The sequence below is a fragment of the Pseudochaenichthys georgianus genome, chromosome 5 (assembly GCF_902827115.2).
Source record: "Pseudochaenichthys georgianus chromosome 5, fPseGeo1.2, whole genome shotgun sequence".
NCBI lineage: Eukaryota > Metazoa > Chordata > Actinopteri > Perciformes > Channichthyidae > Pseudochaenichthys > Pseudochaenichthys georgianus.
Window position 1 is genome coordinate 25,847,438 of NC_047507.1, and position 23,063 is coordinate 25,870,500.

The 23,063-nt window shown below is 40.9% G+C and overlaps 1 protein-coding gene across 1 annotated transcript in view; it reads right to left on the reverse strand.

The window, feature by feature from the left end:
• Nucleotides 1–22,262, reverse strand: part of necab3 (N-terminal EF-hand calcium binding protein 3) — a 47,816-nt gene extending 25,554 nt beyond the window's left edge. Inside the window, exons 1-4 of the mRNA XM_034083800.2 lie at nt 21,939–22,262; nt 16,884–16,908; nt 3,691–3,799; nt 2,184–2,209 (exon numbers count right to left, since the gene is read on the reverse strand). Coding sequence (XP_033939691.1) covers nt 2,184–2,209; nt 3,691–3,799; nt 16,884–16,908; nt 21,939–22,061 — 283 coding nt within the window. The 5' untranslated portion in view covers nt 22,062–22,262. The remainder of the gene's footprint in view (nt 1–2,183; nt 2,210–3,690; nt 3,800–16,883; nt 16,909–21,938) is intronic.
• Between the last annotated feature and the right edge of the window lie 801 nt (nt 22,263–23,063).

Below are 23,063 nucleotides of genomic sequence, written 5' to 3' on the forward strand. Positions count from 1 at the left end.
ATTTATAACCATTTAAGGCAATGTCAGAGGCCAAAATAGATTTATTTATCCATGTTTCTGATAAAACAATGACGTCAGCGTCAGTCGAGCTTGCCCAAATGCGGACAAAATCTAGTTTACCTAACACATTCAAGTGGATGAGACCCAACCCAGACCTAGATTTAAAATCAGCAGGAGTAGCGATCTGACTACTACTACAGGGTGGACCAGGGTTAGGTTGTACATTTCCTGACAGTAATAGCAAAAAAAAAACAGGCATCTTTTCCTCTTAAACGACACACATACATTGTCATCTACTTTAGAATCACCGTAAAAGTCTGCGAGAGTGTGATTTGAGCTTAAGAAGCAGTCCTGAAGAACCATCATCGCAGGAAAACAAAAAAGACAAACATATTTTGTCGAGCAACCGGTAATTGTTTGTGTAACACATCCGAACCTTTGCAGGGGATGCCCACTGCGGATGGCAGAACAGACCTGAATCCAGTAGACTTCTCAGAATGACTAGAGATCTTCTCATAGTCCAAAACAGTTAACAGGCACAGCAGAATCCCGATATGGGCCATTTTCCAAGACCAGCACACAGTATCCGCGATGTTCCTGGAGCAAATCAGCACAGCAGCAAAGGACAGGCGAAAGCAGCAGCGTGGAAGCGCTCTGGTCCCTCCGTGGTATCCCCAGGGTGAAAGGTCTCCTCAGCAAGCAGCACACGACACCGCAGCACACGACAGGTGGGAGCAGGCCTCTGCAACAGCAGAACCAGGACAGGTGGAAAGCAGGCCCCAGCCGTGGTAAAATCCTACTCCGCACAGCAGCACACGCCCGGTGGAAGCAGGCCAAGCCCGAAGCGTGGAGCCAATCCGTCTCTCCGCGACGACTCCAGGGTAAAAAACCTCCTCAGTACAGCCGTACTCTACAGGTGGGAGCAGGCCTCCGTAGATCGCAGATCGCAGGCAGCAACAGGTGGAACCGCTCCGTCTCTTCGCGACATCTCCGGGGGAAAACCACCTCAGCACAGCCGTACTCGACAGGTGGGAGTACGGCTCAATAAATGATGCAGACGTTTTATTCTGGGTACTAATGTTATTTACAGGTCCATGCCCTATTTCATCACTTTATTGAGGCCATTTGTCACACATGCATTTTTAAGATGATTCAAAAATAGGGCAATAGATCCGTGCCATGTTTTTTTCTTCATACTGACAGATTATATCAGTGTCTCAGATGAATGTTGGTTGTGTTGTTGGTTCTAGCACATTATAATATTTCTTTCACTAAGCAAAATCTAAAGAACAGAGAGGAGTTAAGGAATAGTAAGACATTTTGGAAAATCCCCATATTGTCTTTCTTATGGAGAGTTGGAGGAGAATAGTGAAACCAAAATGTCAAACTATTGCTGCAAAGATTTTCCGTGCTACTAAATCCTTAAGAATATGGATACACAAATAAGACGATCTCTGATGTTGGTTTATCTTAAAGTGGACCTATGCTATATTTGAAAAATATATTGTAGGGCCATACCTATACAAAACATGTCTGTGAAGTTTTTTTTTCAAAATACCAAACAGATCACCCATTGTAGCCTTGCCTCATATTGCTCAAACCCCTCTTTTGAAGCCTTGTTAGAGAAACGCAGATTTTGGGTCCTTAGCTTGAAATAAATAAGAGGAGGCGGAGCTAATGCCTGATCAGAATTCTACTAGAGATAAGTTAAATTCAAACCACGTCAAAGATTATTTCTGAAACAGTATGGAGCTCAAATGCTTTTTCTCTTGCAGGTTTATCACATGGTGAGTTCTTTTTTTTTATTTCCTGCTTTTTAAACACATGTGCTCTTCAGTACAGGTTAGCTCTGAGTGTTAGCGAGGCTTGCTAATGTAAACAAAGACAAGATTACGTCCAAAACACGTCAGGCATTGTTTCTGATAGCAACTTTCTGTGGGTCCACCGACGTCACAGCGGATGGAAATCTGTATCCGCTCGTTGTACACCCGTTTTTAAAAGATTTGGGTACGGAGGAAAAGAGAGAGGGTTTTATTTTCTGACGCTGCGTGAGTTCCCCGACGCACCGGGGACACATATGTATGTATAAAAGACATCACAAAGTGCATTTTGCATGATAGGTCCCCTTTAAATACAGCAGTTCTACTCAAATGAAAGTAAATTAAATCAGACAATGCACCAACCTGATAGCTTGTCCGTTTCCAGATTGCTGCAGGGCATAACATAAGAGGAGATAAATGGCAAATGTATTGAGAAAGTTAATTGGGGAAAGTCAAAGTCACGCTGCTCTCTAATTCTGCAAGATCAGACAGCACAGATAAGATGTGTTAAACATATTTGTAAAACGTAGGCGTATAATAAGCACAACACAAGCATTCATATTAGTTCTGCTTGGATAGTGCTTTGCAATCTACATGAACAATACAGTATAGCTTTTTCAAGATAGAAAAACAAGTTAAAACAGTTGTGTTTCTTTCCTTACTCCACCGTTGTAAACACATTTGAATCAATATTCCTTTGTTTAACTGTCCCGGCACAAATTATTATATTGGGTGTTAAATTGTTCTCAGCTTGGTAAAGGCGGCATCATTATTAAGATATGAAAAGTTCCCTTGTTGCTTTAATGACATATTTCAGGTCATTTTCACTGCCAGCTGCACACCACAAATGAAGTTGCGTAATGGCTGGTGTTATTAGAAAGCTCACACAGCGTGTGTGGGAAAAACAGTAGAGACAATAGGTCATTACAATGACAAAAACATTATTTATTTATATTTTTCTTTGTTTTAAGCTGAGAGGGAATACTATCTGTGCTTTGTGAATTTGATCATCATCAACATAAGAACATGGGTTTTGTTTCAAAAGCGATATTTCTGACAGCACCGTTATTCAGAACAAGCAAGCCCTTTAATGAGACATCAGAGATACATTCATGCCAACTCAAAGCTTGGAGCGTAGTGGGACAGGTCTGAGGGCTGGTGTCACATCAGTGACAATCCCTGCGTTACAGCATGTCCAGGAGCAATTTATCACACAGTGATGGAAGAACTGAGTAGTTGTTGTAGCCAGTTACCACGCTAACTCTAATTTGTTAGGTTCACAACAGAAAAACATCTTATGAAGTAAATTAATCAATTCTTCTCAATGTAAAGAAGTGTGTAGTCAGAAAGAGGTTGCCAATGTCTCCTTAATACAAATCCCTTATCCGCCAAAGATAATAAGGAAAAATGGAAGGATCAAACTTAAAACTATTACCATATGGGATCCAAAACACATTTACCACACCAGGGGAGAAATGGTCTTTACCACTGTGGCTGCAGTGATTTAAAAATTCTCTGCAGATCAGTGATTTCAGCAGCGACCCTCAGGCTGATTCCTCTGATTGCAATTTTGGGGGAGTAGGTTTTGAAGTGGCTGCTATATTCCAGAGTGTTTTATGTCCAAAGGAAGGGGATAAACATTCATTCAGCCTGCTTGAGTTTTGCTGCAGGGCTTATTTTTACAGAAGACCTCCCTCCAGCTGTGAGACATTTAGCCTGTGACTGATTACTTGAAAGGAACACATTAGCTGTGCCTTTAAGCTTCAAACACTTGCTGTTTAGTTTTTGTAAGGCTTATTTCTAACTGTGAAAGGCACCAGTTAATACATCACTACATTTTCACCATTAGGGATTGCAATTTAAAACTCACTTTGTTTTTCGGCCATCTATGGAATAGAAAAGCTCCTGTAGTTCCTCAGTAGTCAGGATCCCATCCGCAAAATAAGCATTGAACTCTTCAAATGACAGCTTACCATCATCTGAAAAAAGAAGCATAGGCCTATATTATTACAGAACTTGCAACACTAAAGGTGTAAAATAAGCCTGCATTGATATACAATATATAATAACCCCCTTTCTTTTTTATTTCTTGTCAAACACTGTGAAAAAAGAAACAAAACATTCATCAAACTATGACTTTCAAATTGTGAGAACGACATTTTGTCAGGAGATTGAATTTTTCTATCTATCTTTATTTTCTGCTATTGATTCTTCTGTGCATTGTCTGTCAAAATATGCAGAAAAATCCATAGAGGAAAATAAAAAGCTTGTCATCTGTGAAGAAGAGATCCTTTGTGAGCCTACTTTCAATCTGTCTACTGGCGAAGGTAACACTGATCAGTCAGCAGTTAGCCTGCCAGAGGAGCAACAAACTGCTATGTTTTAATCCTCAAAAAAGAGTCCACAGCAACAGATTGATTGTTGGCTGTGCAGAGTGACAGAAAGGCAATCAAAAGAGAGTTGGACACTCAGTCAGTCAATTTGAAAAAAAGACACAAAGGAGTGACCAGAGTGATAAAATGCAGCCAGGATGGCATCCAGACAAAATTAGAATGCCTGTAACATTGACTTTAATTAAATGTATTATGTCAACAGATTTCACATAACTGTATTGGCTGGTCACAGAGGTTCAGACAGCTTCTGAAACAAACACAATCCCTCCAGCCATGTCATAATTGCACCCATAAAATAATTATCACAACTCTTTTTTTAACCTTGAAAGTGTAGGATGGCTGTTGGCTTCTAAACTGAGTATTCCCTCCAAATAATGACCCTGTCTTACCAAAGACAAGATAAAATGAGAACAGTTTAATATGACAGAGTTCCAGTTGGCTGAATCAGCAGTGCTAAAAAAACTCAAAGGCGAGCTTGGAGACCATCTGTTCAGCCGGAGTCTCGGCTCCTCATTACCTTTGAGCAGAATGTGTGATGTGCTGGCCAAGACATGGTTGCTCACCACTTACTTCCAGTCTTTTTCATCTTTAATTCTCTAAATGCTTTTTTCCTCCTCAATTAAAGAGCCTGATCAAACTAACAACTTGACTTTTGTGATTTTAAGAACAAAAGGTTTCCGATTTGGCTCTGTGCCTCTCTTTCCCTTTTAGAGTTACATCTTGCCTGCATCTTGCATCACACATGCTAGTACGTATCAGAGTTTAAACAAATACACATTTGGATCAATGCAATTGCATTGCATTGGATAACCTTGTACTTAAGTGCCATCAAGGGCAGTTTTAGTTTCTATTGTGCATGCATGCATGATGGTAAACATGTGACCATTATATTTGAAAAAGAAAGCTACTTGATTAGTGTAGGACAACACACCTTGGTTAGGTTGAGGAACAAAATCCTGGTTGGGGTTAAATAAGTATGTGACGTGATTACTACGATAAGTATGCAACACATGCACAGCATTTAGAATAACGTGATGATGTAGACTACATTTTCTCTCCGCACTACCAACACTATGTGACTTCCAGCATCCTGTAGGCAGCAGTTATGCTCAAAAGTGAGACTCCTGAACATCACTTTGATGGACTTCTGATGAATGCTGGCAGTCTCCTCTATTCACTTTGACAGTTCTGGGTTAAATATCTTCCTCGTGAGAGACGATAGCCGCAACAAATACACAAGCCTCTGTTTGCTACTAAAATCTTAATGATAATCAGAAACTATTGTGAGCTTTTAGTTTGATGGCTTATGACTCAATGTATGTTACTTTTACAATTGACTGACTAAGGCTACTCCCACCTTTGTATTTCCATTTTTTTAATTTCCATTTTTTTATAAAAATGTAAAAATAATTTTGTAAAAAGTAAGGCAAAAAGCAGTAGACCTACATGTATTTATTTTTCTCACATACTGTACATTAGGTGTCAAACAGATAATGTGTACTTAATTTCACCCAGATCCCTGAGGGACGATGGTGGCAGGTGGATTCGAAAGATGGCATTTAGAGCATCAGGGAAACGAAGATCCACAGTTAGATGAGGGGATTACATGTTTGCTATCTCGAGACTCATACATGCTGGTCTCCTCTCAACTCCAATTTACGCACCCTCACTTCACATTTGCCTAATTTCAGTGATGTGAGGATGATGGGAAGAAATTGATGCTACATTTATTCGCCAAATACGACAACCTTGTTCAGTCAAGCGTCTAAAGGCCCTGACACACCAAACTGACACCAAAGAACACGTCCCGACAGACCCGACTGTTGTGTCGCCTCACGTCTCCTGCGTCTTGGTCAAAAATTCGCACTGGAACCAAGCCCCCAGGGAGTGTGCCGGACTCTGAGGAAAATATTCGTTGTGGCCAAACGGCGGTACTACACTTCCGTATCAATTGCTGGGCCGGAAAGACTTTTTCCCATTGACTAACATTGGGAAAGAGATGTCTGTAAATCGTTGGATACTTTTTTTTAAACTAAATAAACTACCCAGTATGATCATTTGTATAGCCCTTATTAAAATCATTCGGTCCTCAAGTTGTAAAATGTGCTAATAACGTTATTCTGAGAGTTATTTTCCTCGGCATTATGAACGCGGATCTAACCCACGGGGCCGCGCCGCCCGGCAAGTTCATGTGACGTGTGCAATACTACATGAGTTCTACCTTTACCCATGGATGCACAATAAGAACAGATTATATGAATACTTTCGTGAAGTTTCGCTCTCTCAAAAGTTGGGCCATTTTGTCTTCATGCGCCAATCAGCAACTCTCATAGGAATGAGCGAGGCACCGCCTCCCACGCTGTATCCAGTTCTTATTATACATCCATGACTGGAACACACCCCAAAGACTTCAGCCGACGGCCAAGTAGCACGTACGAACTGCGCATGTGTGAGTGGCAATAACTCTCCTTACCAGCAGGCGTGGCGGTAGTGTGTATTTGTCATTCAAAAGAGGCAACCGGAAGACAGACTGTGTGATACAAACAACAAATAGCGTGTGCGTTCAATTTTCACTCTCGTCCATCACAGACTGTTTCACATAGCGACTTATAATCGTATGATTCTTGCATCCAGGTGAGATGAAAATGAAAAATAGCCGTCTTTGTGTGCCGAATCGTCTGTTTGCGTACCTCACTTCCGTTTCGTTTCTCATGCACTGATTCGCTAAGCTGAACAGCCAATCAGAGTGATTTCTTTTGCCGACAGCCTCCGCTGCCGATTGTCGGCACGGCCAAAAACACACGACGGTGCGGGACACACCAATCCGAGTAGGGCGACAGGACGCTCATAAACGGTCCGACATCTATCGACGGCCGAAATCGGCTTGGTGTGTCAGGGCCTTTACTGAAGTGATGTTTATCATTTATGACTATTTATATTGCTGTATTATTCATCACTGGGCTTGTACTGGTTGCACTGCTAGGCAATTGTTGTTCAGCAGAGTTTGGGGTCAGGATCCCATAAAAGTTCATTTAATAAGCAGAAATTGTCGAGGGAGATCTCTGGAATTGATATACTGGAACACAAACCTATATGACTCAAACCTGCTATGGGTCATAACTACAGCTCATAAACTCTCCCTCTCTTACAGTTCAAACACATATAATGTGATATATTGTTGCATTTAAAACTGTATTTGTCTAAAATGTTTCTTCATTCATCCATTCTCTTACAGTCCTGACAGAGCAGCCACAGCATTCGGCTACGAAACAGATTCCCTCCCAAACACCAGCTGATGCCTCTAAATGAATAAATCATTCATGAATGCAAAGCCCAACACACATGGGTTCCCTAAGTAGATCACAGTTTCCAAAAACACTGATAACATACACATTAAGTATATTAAGAACTTATGAAGCATGGCTCCCGTCATGTTCCCAGTTAATGTGAAGCTATTCCTGGACCCGTTTCAGAGAAAAATCAAGTTTTAACTTTTAACTTAATCACAGTCTGCAAATGAATAATATTTTTGCACCAGCACATTTTGTTGACCTTGTTTCACAGTAAACAGGAGCTCTTTTAACTTAATTTTTTTCATGGAGCCATTGCTGTTTTTCAAAATATAATTATTCTGTGCAAAAAGCTACAAGGCTTGTTAGGGACCACATACCCACATGCATCCACCCATGCATACACTCTCACACAAACAAAAAACAAACACATACACACACATATGATGCCTCTAAAGAGTTCACAATTCTGTCCATGGTTTAGAAGCTATGTGCCTCTTTGTATCATCACCACTCCCCGTTTTGCCAATTTCCAAGAAGACAGACACGTTCACACAAACACTAACACATGTGCTGCAGCCAAAGTGTGAGACCTACTGACTAACCAACTAGCAATTTGTCTGAGCAGCTGTTTCATCATAAACAACAAATCACCAGTGAAAGCAGAAATGATAAAGAATATTCAAAGCCCACCTAGGAAAGAAAAGCAACATTCAACTGTGTAATATCATCCTTTAAATGGAACCAAAAGCGGTTATAGCCTTCAGCGGATTTCCTGCACAGGAAAAAACATTATTATGCAAAATAATAGTAGCAATAAATCATACTGTAGGTTGAGTCAAAAGCAGTACACATGAATTGCTTTTTAATACTCAGCCTAAAAAGTCACTTAGGAAAGTCAAGGTGAAAAAAAAGGTTTCCTAAGAAAAAGCAAGGCAGCTAAAATGTGCTGATTCTGCAACACAGAAGGACAGAGGCATGATGTATGTGGCTGTTTCTACTTATGAAAAAAAGCCAGAATACCTAAAAAAAAGTGCTCACAAGACCAGAGTAATCATAAACCAAATGAGCATGGAGGAAGTCCGTTAAAGTAGGGCACAAAGTAGGCCACGCTCTTATCTCTCAAAAGGTCAGTCCCATTGCTGCAGCCTCGCCAAACTGGTTTATAGATAACCATCACAGCTTCAAAAACATTGCTAAAGGAGTTGGTCTCGTTTCTTTATGGCAAACTCGTATGCACGACTGAACCAAAATCCTTCTACATTCTGGTATTCTGTTCCACCAGGCCATCTGTGAGGAAAGCTGTGATATAAACTGCCTTCAGCTCCATATCCTAATTTAAGCTTGTATGCTGCTTTTAGATCACATATCCTACTGCCTCCCAATTCTCAACCTTACTAATGGTCTAAAGCTTGCTGGTCTTATCCAGCAGAAGTCATGCGAGAAGTGAGGTTCATTAAAAGCTAGTGGGAAAAGAGGACATAATCTCTTCAGCTATCCCACTTGAAATCATCTTTAATTCATGAGAAATATGAATATCTGGAGTAGGAGACAACATTACCCAGATACATTTGAAGTTTAGGTTTGTATTAATTGACTCGTTTTTTTAGAATTAAATGTTAAGCTTCAAAACATAAAACATTCAAACAAAACTGCTGTTCTGTGACCATTTTGCCATTTAGGATGTGACAGTTAGGGCTAATTATCCTCAATAGTTTATGCATATGGGTTATATTCAGTCTGAAACATATGCTTGGTGTACCATTTGGCCCCATAGCGGAAGATGGAGACATTTTCTCCAAAATCCTTATCTGGAGCTTTGTTTTATTGCTGTCACTGGTGGCAAGTGCAAAGTGCAGAGGTAAAAATGGGCATTATAGAAAAAAAACATTTGTATCACAAGTAACCTGTAATCCTCACTTATTGCTTATAACGTATGACTTTGGAGTCCCAACTCCTGATAGTTGGACCAGTCAACATGTTTAGGGGATAACAGATGGAACAGATAAAAGACTTGGTAACTTTATATATTGACGTTTTTTTATAAAAGATTTTAAAATTAAACTGTGCTTGATGAGGACAGTTTTTACAATTGGTTGTGATAACTGGTAAAATGCATAGCATATTAAGCTACGATGAGTTCCTTGTTAGCTAATGCTAGCTTAGTATGCTAATGATAATGCAAGTGCCAAAGCTAGTTAGTGCTACAATGATTTTAGCCTCACACAACCTAAGTAACAAATATCCTGTCAACCAGCAGGATGGAATTAAAGTATTGTATTGTGTGTCTCTTGGATGTGTTTAAGAGGTGGGTGCAGCTTATTTGTTAGAAGGCATGGAACAACCCCATGATGCTTTGGCTTCGATCAAATAGTTATAATTCTTTAAATGCAATATGGAAAGGTACTACAAAGCTTTTTTCAACAAAATGAAAGGTGCTAATGACTTCCCATAAGTCTTTGCGGCAGCTCAATTAATGCAACACACCATGTGGCTGTCATTAACATCCACCGGCGCTGTCTGATTATGGATAAAGTAAAACAAAACATTATTTTAAGATGTGATTGTCGATTGATCAGGAAAACATATTTGGTTTGTACAGCATTGAGTTAGTCACTTTAGCCTTCTCAACAAATACAACTTTCTCACAAGTTTCTGTTAAATACAAAATGAGACCTTTCTAACATTGTGCTGGTCGACAAACATATTTTACTGCTATGAATCTCATCTGTATTTTCCTGATAATACAGTCTAATCCTAGTGGAATCCTAAAGATAAAGAGCATTGACTGGTTCAGTGATGGCAGTCATCTCGGCAGTACAACAGTGAATATGTTTTTAGCCGGAAGCCAGAAAAAGACTCGTGATATCAAAGGTTAAGAGCTGTTGAGAAGTAATTGCTGTTTGGAGGCATGCTGATTACAGCCGTTGTGAGCGAAACAACGTCTCACTGATGTCCACTCTACTGTAATTGATTAAAAACACTCCATCGTTCCTGTCCACAAAAAGACAAAAATCACCAGCCTCAACGACTACCGCCCACTCAGTAGCACTCACCTCCATCATAATGAAGTGCTTTGAGCGGTTAGTCAAAACATTCATCACCTCCTCCCTCCCTGACTCATGGACTCCCTGCAGTTTGCCTACAGAGCAAACAGGTCCACAGACAACGCCATAGCCCACACCATCCATACTGCCCTCTCACACCTGGACCAGAGGAACACATATGTGAGAATGCTGTTCATTGACTACAGTTCAGCCTTCAATACCATTGTGCCCTCCAAGCCGGTCATCAAGCTCAGAGACCTCAGGCTCAACAGCGCCCTCTGTGACTGGATCCTGAACTTCCTGACGGGCAGACCCCAGGCAGTGCGGGTGGGAAACATCACATCCTCCACCCTGATCCTCAACACCGGAGCCCCACAAGGCTGCATGCTCAGCCCTCTCCTCTACTCTCTGTTCACTCACGACTGCGTGGCCATCAGCTCCAACACCATCGTGAAGTTTGCTGACGATGCGCCCGTCATCGGTCAGATCACAGACAGCGACGAGACGGCGTACAGAGAGGAGCAGTGGTGTAGTGGCCGTTGGACGCGGGGGTATGCCGTACCCCCACTTATTTGGAGCATGATATTTTTTGTAATAGTCTAATAAATATAAAATCATTGCCAGTCTTATCAGTTGCAAGTGTGTATTTGTTGTAATAATGACAAAAACATAATACATTTCACAGTAATTATAATAAAAAATAAAAACGATTTCCTTAAAGAATTATGATTAGTCATCACGCTCGTGACCCCGCGGCGAGCTGGGGGTGTGTTAGTGACACACCCACGGCCAGCATACCGCCCGCCGATTTTGCGGCAGCTCTTTCCCTCAAGAACGCTAACGAAAAAGCTCTATAATGGCAGGCAAACATTTTTTACTTGACTTCTTTTCTAAAAAGAATATAATTCACAAGAAGAAAGAGTCTAGCAGCACCGACGCTACAAGTGAAGCTGCTACTAGTACTACAGTACATCATCAGAAGAGCCGCCTAAAGACGTGGATAATGCTAGCTAACGTGCACGTTAGCTGCGCTAGCAACGTTCCCCTGGCTAGCTCAAGCTCACCGTTCCCAGAGGTATGGACGGAGGAGATGTGGCGGAGGAAACAAGAGACATACTTGTGGATAGACTGCAAAGCTGGGAAACTGGGCTGCAAAGTTTGTTCATCCATATCTGATGCATCAGTCTTCAAAACGCAAGGTGTGTGTGTGTGTGTGTGTGTGTGTGTGTGTGTGTGTGTGTGTGTGTGTGTGTGTGTGTGTGTGTGTGTGTGTGTGTGTGTGTGTGTGTGTGTGTGTGTGTGTGTGTGTGTGTGTGTGTGTGTGTGTGTGTGTGTGTGTGTGTGTGTGTGTGTGTGTGTGTGTGTGTGTGTGTGTGTGTGTGTGTGTGTGTGTGTGTGTGTGTGTGTGTGTGTGTGTGTGTGTGTGTGTGTGTGTAAAAAGCAGCGCTGTCTGCTTATTTGCAATGTAGGCTAGGCCTAATCAGAATAATTTCCAGTCCAGATTCAATGTTTGCATTAGTAGGCTATATATATTTTTCGTTTTGTTTATTTAATAAGTTAATTTCAGGACAGCTTTGGGAATTTTGTTTGTTTGTTATGAGTTTTAAATATATTTTGAAAGTGGAGATAGAGAGAGAGAAAAGCAGCGCTGTCTGCTTAGTTGCAATACGTATAGTTTATGCAATGTAGGCCTATACATTGTTTATGTAACGTATGTGCCAGTGTGTCCATGGTTTTGAGTCTGTGTGTGTCTGTTGAGCACAGCGCCGTCTGCTTTTTGCAGTACAGTAAGTAAAGTAGGACTAAGCATACCGGTAGTTTCTGTGGACCTGTCTGCCCGTTTTGTGAGTGCACTGCGCGCGTGCGCACTTGTTTGGCATTGTTTGGGATGACCTAATTTAAAATAGCGTCCCCCCAGTAAAAAAATCCCCACTACACCACTGGAGAGGAGGTTGAAAACCTGACATCTTGGTGCCAGGATAGCAAACTCCATCTCAACGTCAGCAAAACAAAGGAGCTGATTGTGGATTACATTCCCCCATCGCCATCAATGGGACTACGGTGGAGAGAGTCAGCAGCTTGAGGTTCCTCTGTGTCCACATCACTGAGGACCTGATATGGACTCTTCACACCACCACCATCACCAAAAAAGCTCGACAGCGGCTCTTCTTCCTCCGCAGGCTGAGGAGGTTCAACATGGACTCCAGGATACTCTGCAACTTCTACAGGTGCACCATAGAGAGTATCCTGACTGGCTGCATCACGGCCTGGTACGGCAGCTGCACCGCCCTCAACCGTAAGACTTTACAGAGGGTGGTGAAAACTGCACAGAACATCACCAGGACGGAGCTGCCATCCATGGAGGACCTTTACTCCCAGCGGCTCAGGAAGAAATCCCTCCGGATTATAAAAGACCCCCATCACCCCAGCCACAAACTGTTCTGTCTGCTGCCGTCTGGCATGCGTTACCGCAGCAACCGGACAAAAACCACCAGATTCAGAGACAGTTTCATCCCACAGGCAATAAGACTGTTAAACAACTGAACTGTTGAAATAACATCCACAATATTAATCTGGCTGCTCCTTAAAAACTATTTCTCTATTTACCTTATATATCATATTTCAATGACTTGCATATACTCTTATTGCACTATTTCACTTTTTCAAACTATTTGTCTTCTTGTATTTACTATTTACTTGCACTATATTTTTCTGTTTATCTGTGTTGCACTGTTGGAGAAGCCTGTGACACGCGATTTTCATCGACATAACTACTCTGTAGCTATGTTCGTTTGACAAATAAAGAACCTTGAACCTTGAACCTTGAATCTGCTTCGGCTTATTGTTTCATCTTTTGTTAGACAGAGAAATATATTCATATTTTAAGAAGAGCGTTCTTAGCCATATCACAAGCAGAGGCAAGGAGCACAGATTTATAACAGAGATGATATTTGACCTTTGATTCAGTAAAGCACATATTCCTTCTAACGGCCCCTACACACGGCGGCGTGCGTTGCCGCTTCAACGCTTCTGCCCATTCACTTTGAATGGGGTGACGTCACGATTCGCCAAACTGCATTGTGGGAGAAAAGCGTAGCTTTTCTCGCGGTGCTCGCTGCAAAAGTAGAGCAATGTTCTACTTTTGACGCCTCAACGGAGGCGTCAGCCAATCAAATCCCGTTTATGCAAATCTGCCAGTACAAACGCTAGCCAATCAAACCGCGTGTATGCTGGGAGACCCAGACCTCAGTTCATTTCCTCATATGCCAAAAAATAGAGGAGAAAATAATCGTAGCGGTAGGGAATCACCCGGTGCTTTATGATCAGTCTCTGTTCACCTACCGGGATACAAACCGGAGGAGCCAGGCATGGAGGGAGGTGGCAGAGACAGTGGGTGAAACTGGTAGGTTTTCGCCTGTTTGGAGAGTTTATATCCAGTGCAGTGTACTTCGTTTGAACATTGCTATTGCTTTGTATGCAGGCATAGACAGTATTTAGCCAGCATGGAATGTTGCGTAAAATAGCACCATAGGCATTAATGTCATAAATGTTAATCATATAAAGTGTGACATGTAAAACCTTTTATGCAATTGACAGGAGAGATTCATGTGATTGGTTGTTGGTCGCATTGCTCGCGTAAACTCCCCAAGCTCAAGAAACGCCCACCGCCAAGCGGCAACGCACGCCGCCGTGTGTAGGGGCCGTAACCGCCCGTCCACACAGCGGCGTGCATTGAAGCTTCCAACGCTTCTGCCCATTCACTTTGAATGGGGTGATGTCACTTTCAGCCGAACTGCATTTTGGGAAGCGACGTGGAGCGTTGCTGGCATTGCTGGCTTCAAAAGTTGAGCAATGTTCAACTTTTGACACCTCGACGGAGGTGTCAGCCAATGAAATCTCGTTTATGCAAATCTGCCAGTACAAGCGCTAGCCAATCAAACAGCGTGTATGCTGGGAGAGACTACGCAGGTCATTTCCTCATGTTCCAAAAAACGGAGGGAAAATTCATTATAGCGGTAGTGAATCACCCGGTGCTGTATGATCGGTCTCTGTTCATCTACCGGGATACAAACCGGAGGAGCGAGGCATGGAGGGAGGTGGCAGAGACAGTGGATGAAACTGGTAGGTTTTTGCCTGTTTGGGGATTTTATATCCAGTTTACTTCGTTTTAACATTGCTATTACTTTGTATGTCGGGGGCGGGAGATTCATGTGATTGGTTGTTGGTCGCGTTGCTCGCAAAAAATCCCCAAGCTTCAGATACGCCCACCTCCAAGCGTCAACGCACGCCGCTGTGTGGACGGGCCGTAACTGTATAAATGTAAGTGAACTATCAGGACGTTTTTTAACATGGAACATTCAAGTTAGTCTGGCTTTTATTTCTATGGTGTTACGTACTACCCCCCCCCTTTTGTTGTCCTCTTTGTTCTCTCTGCTGTGCAGGTACACCTGGCTCCGCCTTCCCCAGGTGTTCCCAGTTGTCACTCAGCCGAGCTCGGCGCAGGTGTTCCCAGCTGCCAATCAGCCGAGCATAAAAGAGGAGACTGAAGGAGAAGGAGGGGCCGATCACTACTCCGGATGTCTCTGCTGTGGCAGAGCTCTTTTGTTTTTTGTTGTGTTTTCTGGAGGACGTGTTAGAGTTAGGTTTTCGCGGCTTTATTTCTCCCGTTAGGTTGTATGTGATTTTGGTTAGCGGAGGAAGGCTCTGGATCCTACGGGCCGTGGTGTGGTTGGCCCAAGTCCCCTCCGTCTTTTTGTTTGTTTTACCTGTCCTCCAGTGTAATGTTTTTATGATTGTGGCAATAAATGTACGATCACAGTTTAGTGCCTACGTGTTGTGTATTTTTGTTTTATGTTGCGGACTGCCTCACGAGCCACTACTATTAAGTAGGGAGGCGGGTTGTAACATATGGTACAGTTAACAATATGGCGATTGAACAGGTCTTCTTGCAGCATTATTTTTCCATCAGCAGAATTCACATTACATAATCCTTACATTTTAAATAAGTGCAGTACTGATTAAATGTGTTATTTTAAATTCAAATATTTTTATTTTATTGTGGTTGAAAAAAGTCAGCAACACAGTCTAACATGAGTTTAACATGGACCAATTGTTGGGACATCATGACAAAATATATTTGAATACAGAAATAGTCTAAAACTATAACAAACTTTAGGTAATGAACTCAGTATCAGATCTGTTTTTTCTGTGCAGTTACAGCTTTAGTCCATGATGCAATTCACCTCAAACACAACGAACATGGTGCTTTATGTCATGAAAAATTTTTACGAGAGTAAAACGAGTTATATTTCCTGGGGCTTATTAAAATATGCAAGGGCATGAACATCTTTAAAGATGTCAAGGCTCAAAAAAGAAATATAATCAAAATGTGTCGCCCAGAATTAATTTTACATCACAGATTCAGGATAACAGTATTTGAGAGGTTTTGAGACATATTAACTTCAACAAACCCTCTTTGATCCCCTCTGATGCCTCCATGGTTTGATTGCAATAATTTACATTCCTAAAGTACCCTTACTTTACACACTGTGCAATACCATTAATTTTACTGGGTCACTGCATGTGTGGATATCAATTTCGTGTGATCTTAGATTTTTAAACTAATGTATGTAATGCCTGGATAGTGTATCGTATTTGAATATTCATACCATATACGTGTGTTCTCGTATAATGTTGCCGTTGGCCAGAGTTTTCTGTGTCTATTAATGTCATATTCAGATATGAGACATTAGTTTTGAGTCCTAAATGTTTGACATTGTCTTTTGTCGTCAAAAGTGTAATTTGGCCATAAGTGGATCACAGTTTTTATTTGGCTGGATTTGAACAGTGGTCAGTCATACAATTAATGAAAATAGGTGACATTGCTGATATACATACCTATCAGCATTTGTGCATGTATATGTATACATGTTTGAGTATAAGGAGTTACCTTGTTCATACTTGCTAATGATGCCATTTTATCAGTGATTCACTGCTAGAAGAAGCAAGTTGGTTCAGCCCTCGTCAAGATGACTCACATTCATTTGTAAACAGCACCCAGTCATCTGTGTCGACACTGACAGAGAGGTGCTTTGTTTTGTGTGACAAGTTCTTCCATCCGTGGCTAAAATCCAGCATTTTAGAATCATTTTAATTGGGTGTAGAAACTTGTTGGTGCATAAGGAGGAAATCAGCTTCACTCGAAGAGCCATTCATGCAAATACTTAATATCTCTGCCAGATCATCTGAGGCATAATAACAAGTGGAAAAATGTGGGGAAAGGACACGCAGGCATAGGAGAAATTCATTACGAAAAAATGTCTGTTTACTTACCATTTTTGTCTGCTCGGCGGAAAATCTGAAAAAGAAAGAGGGAGGAGATGGTTATTACCTCAACCCATCACCCCTGAAGTGTTTCTTCAATAGGCAACTACAGGTTATCAAGAACGATGGCAATTTGTCAAAAGCACATTATGGATGTTTGACGTCTGCTGTAGAAAGATCCTTTGTTCTGCTGCACCGAACAGAAACACATGAGCAATGGCATTCACAAAGGCTATTATTCGCTGTATGAGTGATTCGTGTTATGCCAATTCATAGTATATGTGAGTTTTAAAATAGATTTAATAATTATCACTTCTGAAGTAAATCGTAATCAGAAGAAGCATCGAGGCCATCAAGTAGCAAAGAGACAATATCAACAGTCATTATCTTGCAGGTTCACTTATAAATAGTGACACATTGAGAGGTATTATTATTATTATTGTATGTTTTAAGGTCTATTTATTTTTTAAGTAATATCTTTTTTTTGTTATTGTATTTGGTTGGATGCAATGGTGATACTGTTTAAATTGTATTATATGTTTTATGTACTGAATAAAGTGTTGGAATTTGCTAAGAACACTGTATTTTAAGATAAAAGAGTAATTGTTGCCAGGATAAAAGGGGATCAAAATGAACAATTAACAACGGAGCAACGGAACAACTCTAGCTGAGTCATCAATAATACCAATAGCATAGGTTCAGACGGGAACATGTTGTCCGTGCTCTAAAAGTCACTGAGCAGAGTACACTATTAAGAAGATTGACTCCAAGCATCAATCACTACCACTGTTGCAGCATGTGGCTACAGTTGCAGCCAACTGCAAGTGTTTGCAATGGAAATGATTAACCTCTAATAGTCCAGGATTCAACAGAGCATTTCACTGCAGACATTTGAACATGTCATAGGTGCAATTAGTAACACTAACGAGGGCTACTGTAAATGTGCCATACTGCATGCAGGATCCTTTACTGGTACAATTAAACAGAACCTTGCTAATGTTATTATTTACACCTGTGCTTTTCCTGCTATGACAATTCTCCAAAAGAAATCTCTCAAAACTCACTTATTCACTCCAGCTTTCAAACTCTAATCAACTACGCACTTGGATGAGGACTAATTTTTATGTTTTTTGTTTTCTTCGATTTGTTTCTGTTCTGATTGTATGTAAAGCGTCTTTGAGCATTAGGAATAGCACTATACAAATCCCATGTATTATTATTATTATTATTATTATTATGAATAATAATAAATGACTGCTAAAGGTGAACAAGGCTTTTTGAGATATTGCTGCAGGCCAACTGTATTGATGCGATTGAGGCTTATCCCTGAACTATTGGTTGAACTTGTAATGATACCTACGATCTGGTTACTTTGTACCCCAAGATGTAGGCTGCAACATTAAAGTCTATAACTATGTGATGATGTTTCTGAAGGAATGAGGAGATGAAGGGATAAATGCAGACTTAACATAAAACGACCAACTCAAAAACTAAGTTTAAGTTGCAATAAACGTAAAACACCTCTTATGAGCCTCACAAAGCTCTTTGTATATGGCACGTACTGTTCGAACTTATTAAATAGTCCGCTGCGACAGCCTTGAAAAACGGATCCCTCTAGGTCAACAATGGAAAATTGTAGTTTCCAATTCCAGTTGGAACATCAACACTCAACATGATTTTAGGCAGGATTTGAGGAACGCGGATTGGGCAACTGCACAAAAAGATGAGACAGGTTTTAAATAAGTCCCCAGTGTAACCATCAGCACTAAAGTACTTATCTAGAATGAAATGAAGTTTCGTGCGCCCGAAATGCCTTTTATGATCATCCATTTTGAAGTAGCTCTTCAAATCAAATAGATGCTTCCAATTGACTGTTTGGGTGACAGTTATGACGATCTGCTTTGTTTTTATGTCCAATAAGTTGGCTTGATAATTGGATTTACCTAGGGAAATCCTGCTCCAATATACATCTCTGTAAACTCGAGTCCCTGTTACCCATAGCAACAATAAAGCTGTTAAATAAAATGTTATAGCTAGCTGAAGCTTTGATAATAAACAACAGTCTACTGTTCGCCAAAAGGAAGATTTAAATTACAAGAAACTAAGTTGGCATGGAGGAAACATCATCTGAAAGTAGCATTTTAAACTACTACATTAAGTTATAAATACAATGTTGATGTCATGTTTTTAATTAGCACAGCAAACAAAGTGTTTCTTAAATCAGCAGTTTAATAAGTCAGTGACACATGTTAATTTATGCAATTCAAATACTAACACATGTTGGCTCTATAATTGGTTTACAAATGAATGTCCATAATCAGAACAGTTATCAAACAGAAGAACCCCAACATAGATGTTGCAGGAAGGAAGGAATAAAAAATGGTGTCCTACTATCTCAATCCCTCTCCACTCCATCAGTTTGTTGTTTCCATTGTCAGGTAGCGGCCACTGACATGCTTGTTAGCTTTGACCTTTGGGGTATTAATAACAGCAGAACCTGCCCTTCAATTTCAATTTCCATCGGTCAACAAGCACAAGGTCTGTGGGTCTGCCCTCTGTCTCTCAACGTCTGTCTCTCCACAGCTTCATTCCTGACTAATAACAAGAGCCACAACGTTTGGAACCACCTCACCACACACTCATTGTTCTGTTTTTGGATTCATCTGTCTAGACTTGAAGGCTGTAAAGCTGCACATTTTCTGTGTTATTTGATAAAGTGAAATAGTTATTTTAATAACATGATGGCAGGACATTCTGACCCACCAACCCTCCTTGTTCTTGACATGTACAATCCTGCTGGTTATAAGACATTCTTGCTTTAGCCCTCTGTACTGAACATTGAATCCAATGTTCCCACCACAGTCAGCAGTATTTTCTTTTACCCCTCGGCATTGTACTGCATCTAAGCCACATTTCCCCCCTCCTGCTTGATTCAATGGAAAACGGTTACAGTACAGTACTGTTAACTTGTGTTGTTGTTATGCTGGGATTTTGGTCTCTGGTGACAATAGACCATAATGCTTCATTTACAGCAAACCAAGAACATGTCAGCCCTGTTTCCCAGAGTGCTTTCCCATGCAGTTCTGATGCCTTGGTGGCAGGTGTAAAGACAGAGAGTTCTCTCAGGCTCTGCTGACACAATTGTGTTGTGCGGGGCTTTAGAAATGAGGAAACTAGAGGTCTTCATCATATTTTATTGAGTATGTTCTATGTGACATATTCTCCTCTCGCCTTTTTGCCTTGGAGATTCTTAGTGATTCCCCGAGCTGTATATATATATATATATATATATATATATATATATATATATATCTTTCTGTTTCTTGACATGCTATGTTTTTTAGTTGGTAGAGCAAGAGCAGAGGGAGAACATGAAGAGATGGAGGACAGCGATGCAAAAGAGAGAAAATCAGAGAGAGAGTGCTGGTGATAGAGCAAAACAAAGACATAAGGAAGCGGCAACAATATGGATGATAACACCACTTTCAACATCCACTATCAGCATCCTTAATAGTCCCTGGTCTTTGAACAAGATTACATTTTTGGAGGAATTGCTTTGTCTCTCACTCCAGAAATCTTATACAAATACGGTAAATCTCTGAATCTCTAGCATAACAGCATCGGCCTACTATTGACACATTGATCTCTCTGTTGCATACAACCAGGCACAATGCTATAACAATCTAAATTGGTTTTAGTATTACAGATAATAAAAGAAAAATATTCACATGAATAACTATCCGCATCTAATAATTGTTTGTTCTGATCTAAACTACTGAAAACCAATTTGTGCTACTTCAATGATAAAGTTCATCCATCGACATTATCTAGAAAATCAATCACCATTTATCTGCTTAACGACTTTTACTCCTGGCACACAACATATTTATGATTTTTTAAAGGCTCATTAGCTGGCGAGATGACTTAATTGAGCCTACTTGACTTTGTGGAGACTGACGTGTACCAAATAAATGCCATTTTATCAAGTCAAAATCTGGAATAATTGGAGAGCCAATTATGACAACAGACAGGAAAAAGCTAAAATCAACAGTATTCCTCCTTCACCAAACAAGAGCAGAAATACAGATAAAATAAGGTGAATAAAGACAATAAACAAACATAGCTAACATAGCTATCAAACCAAGATAGAATGTCAGTCATGATTTAAAATATGTAGTATTTCTAATCTTGTTTTTGAACCAGAAACCATCACGGAGTGTGCCTGTTACTGTTCTGCTCTTTCATCAGAAGAACAAAGTCAAAGTTGAAGACTATGTGTGAAAGCACTCTTGTGCTGCAACCCATTCAGGGACAGTTTGCACAGATACAGTGAATAAACTGCCATGGGTCCTTATTTAACCAAGGCTGCCAGAGTCTGTGTGCTGCATTAGTGACAGATACAGCACACTATTGACAGAAAGATGCAGTTAGTTCAGATTTGGACACACCATTGACCTACTAACCCAGAACATGACAGAATGTGATGGATAGATAATAACTGTGTTGATGGATAGTTTGTGCTGCAGGTCTACCCAGTGGTGGGTGTTATTGGTTTAAACAAAGAGCATAGTTATTAATGGTGTTTATGTCTTGGAATGTGTGTGAAATGTTTTCACTTAAATGTATTTGTTTAAGTATAAACAGATTGTATGTGCCGTTGTGTGGTATATTTTGTCATATAATGTTTTTGAATAACCAGAGGTTTGTGTGTGTGTGTGTGTGTGTGTGTGTGTGTGTGTGTGTGTGTGTGTGTGTGTGTGTGTGTGTGTGTGTGTGTGTGTGTGTGTGTGTGTGTGTGTGTGTGTGCGTGCGTGCGTGCGTGCGTGCGTGCGCGCGCGTGCGTGCGTGTTACAAAAAGAAGAGAACCCCCGGCTGTCCCTAAATCTATAATACAAAATGTCCAAATTAGGGTTCAACACTATGATTGATTGTACAGTTTGAATGTATCTATTGACTTTAACAGTTTAACATTAGATGAATAATAACATGGATTGCCAATAGTAATTTGATGAACCAACGCTACTTTGTTTTCACGGTGTATAGAAGAGTAGAATATGCACTCACATCATGAAAGATAGTAAGTCCTTGGCCGGCGCTGTGCAGCGACTGCTGCTGCTGCTGAGCCCGGAGGTGCTTCTGTTTGGCGGACTGCAGGCACATAGTGATCATCTCCGTACAGGCCAGCATCTTTGAAAAGCGTCGAGACACACCTTGGTCAGGGGGACCGCTGTAATGGTTGACGGGGTAAAGGTAAGAGTAAAGTAACGCTAGTAGTCTGGAGGAGAGGCAGGCTACAGGTGCGACAGAAAGCAGGTGAAGGCAAAGCAGGAGGAGACTCAGAGATGCTCTGCAACTTTGTGTTGTGCTGCCGAGCAGAGCTGCCAGCCCTTCCTGCTCCACGCTCTGTGATTGGCTGCTTTTTATGCGCGTGCATCTGGATCATGATCTGGATCCGAGGAGCGTAACTTCACCACATACCCTTTTCCAGCCTCTGGTCATTCTTTCTGTAGCAACAAAGCTATACGTCAATACATAAACAAAACTAGTAATCCTTACATTTGAATGCTAAACATATTTTAGATTCAGAACCTACTATCCAGATAAATGTGAGATGATATAATGCTGTAAGAGTTATTGACACTAATTAAAATGTAATGTATTCTCTAATGTCGTGTGTTTTATAGTTCAGAGTTCAAGTTATTCGAGAGTTTAACGTTGAGTAATATTGACGCATTGATGTACAGTACAATTCCACTAGATAAACCGGACACTGCCATCTGCTGGACGCTGAGAGTCATTGTTTTGAACTCTAAAAATATGATTATAATCCAGAAAATGTCATTGCATGCAGGGTTATTTATATTATGGTAATATTTTAGTCGTGACTTGATACTTGAGCTGGAGGCATAGCTGACCAGGGTAGCCCAGTGTAAAAAGTATAGCCGTGTGTGTGTGTGTGTGTGTGTGTGTGTGTGTGTGTGTGTGTGTGTGTGTGTGTGTGTGTGTGTGTGTGTGTGTGTGTGTGTGTGTGTGTGTGTGTGTGTGTGTGTGTGTGTGTGTGTGTGTGTGTGTGTGTGTGTGTGTGTGTGTGTGTGTGTGTGTGTGTGTGTGTGTGTGTGTGGGTGTGGGTGTGGGTGTGTGTGTGTGTGTGGGGGGGGGGGTTAACTAAAGACAACATTCAGATAGGAA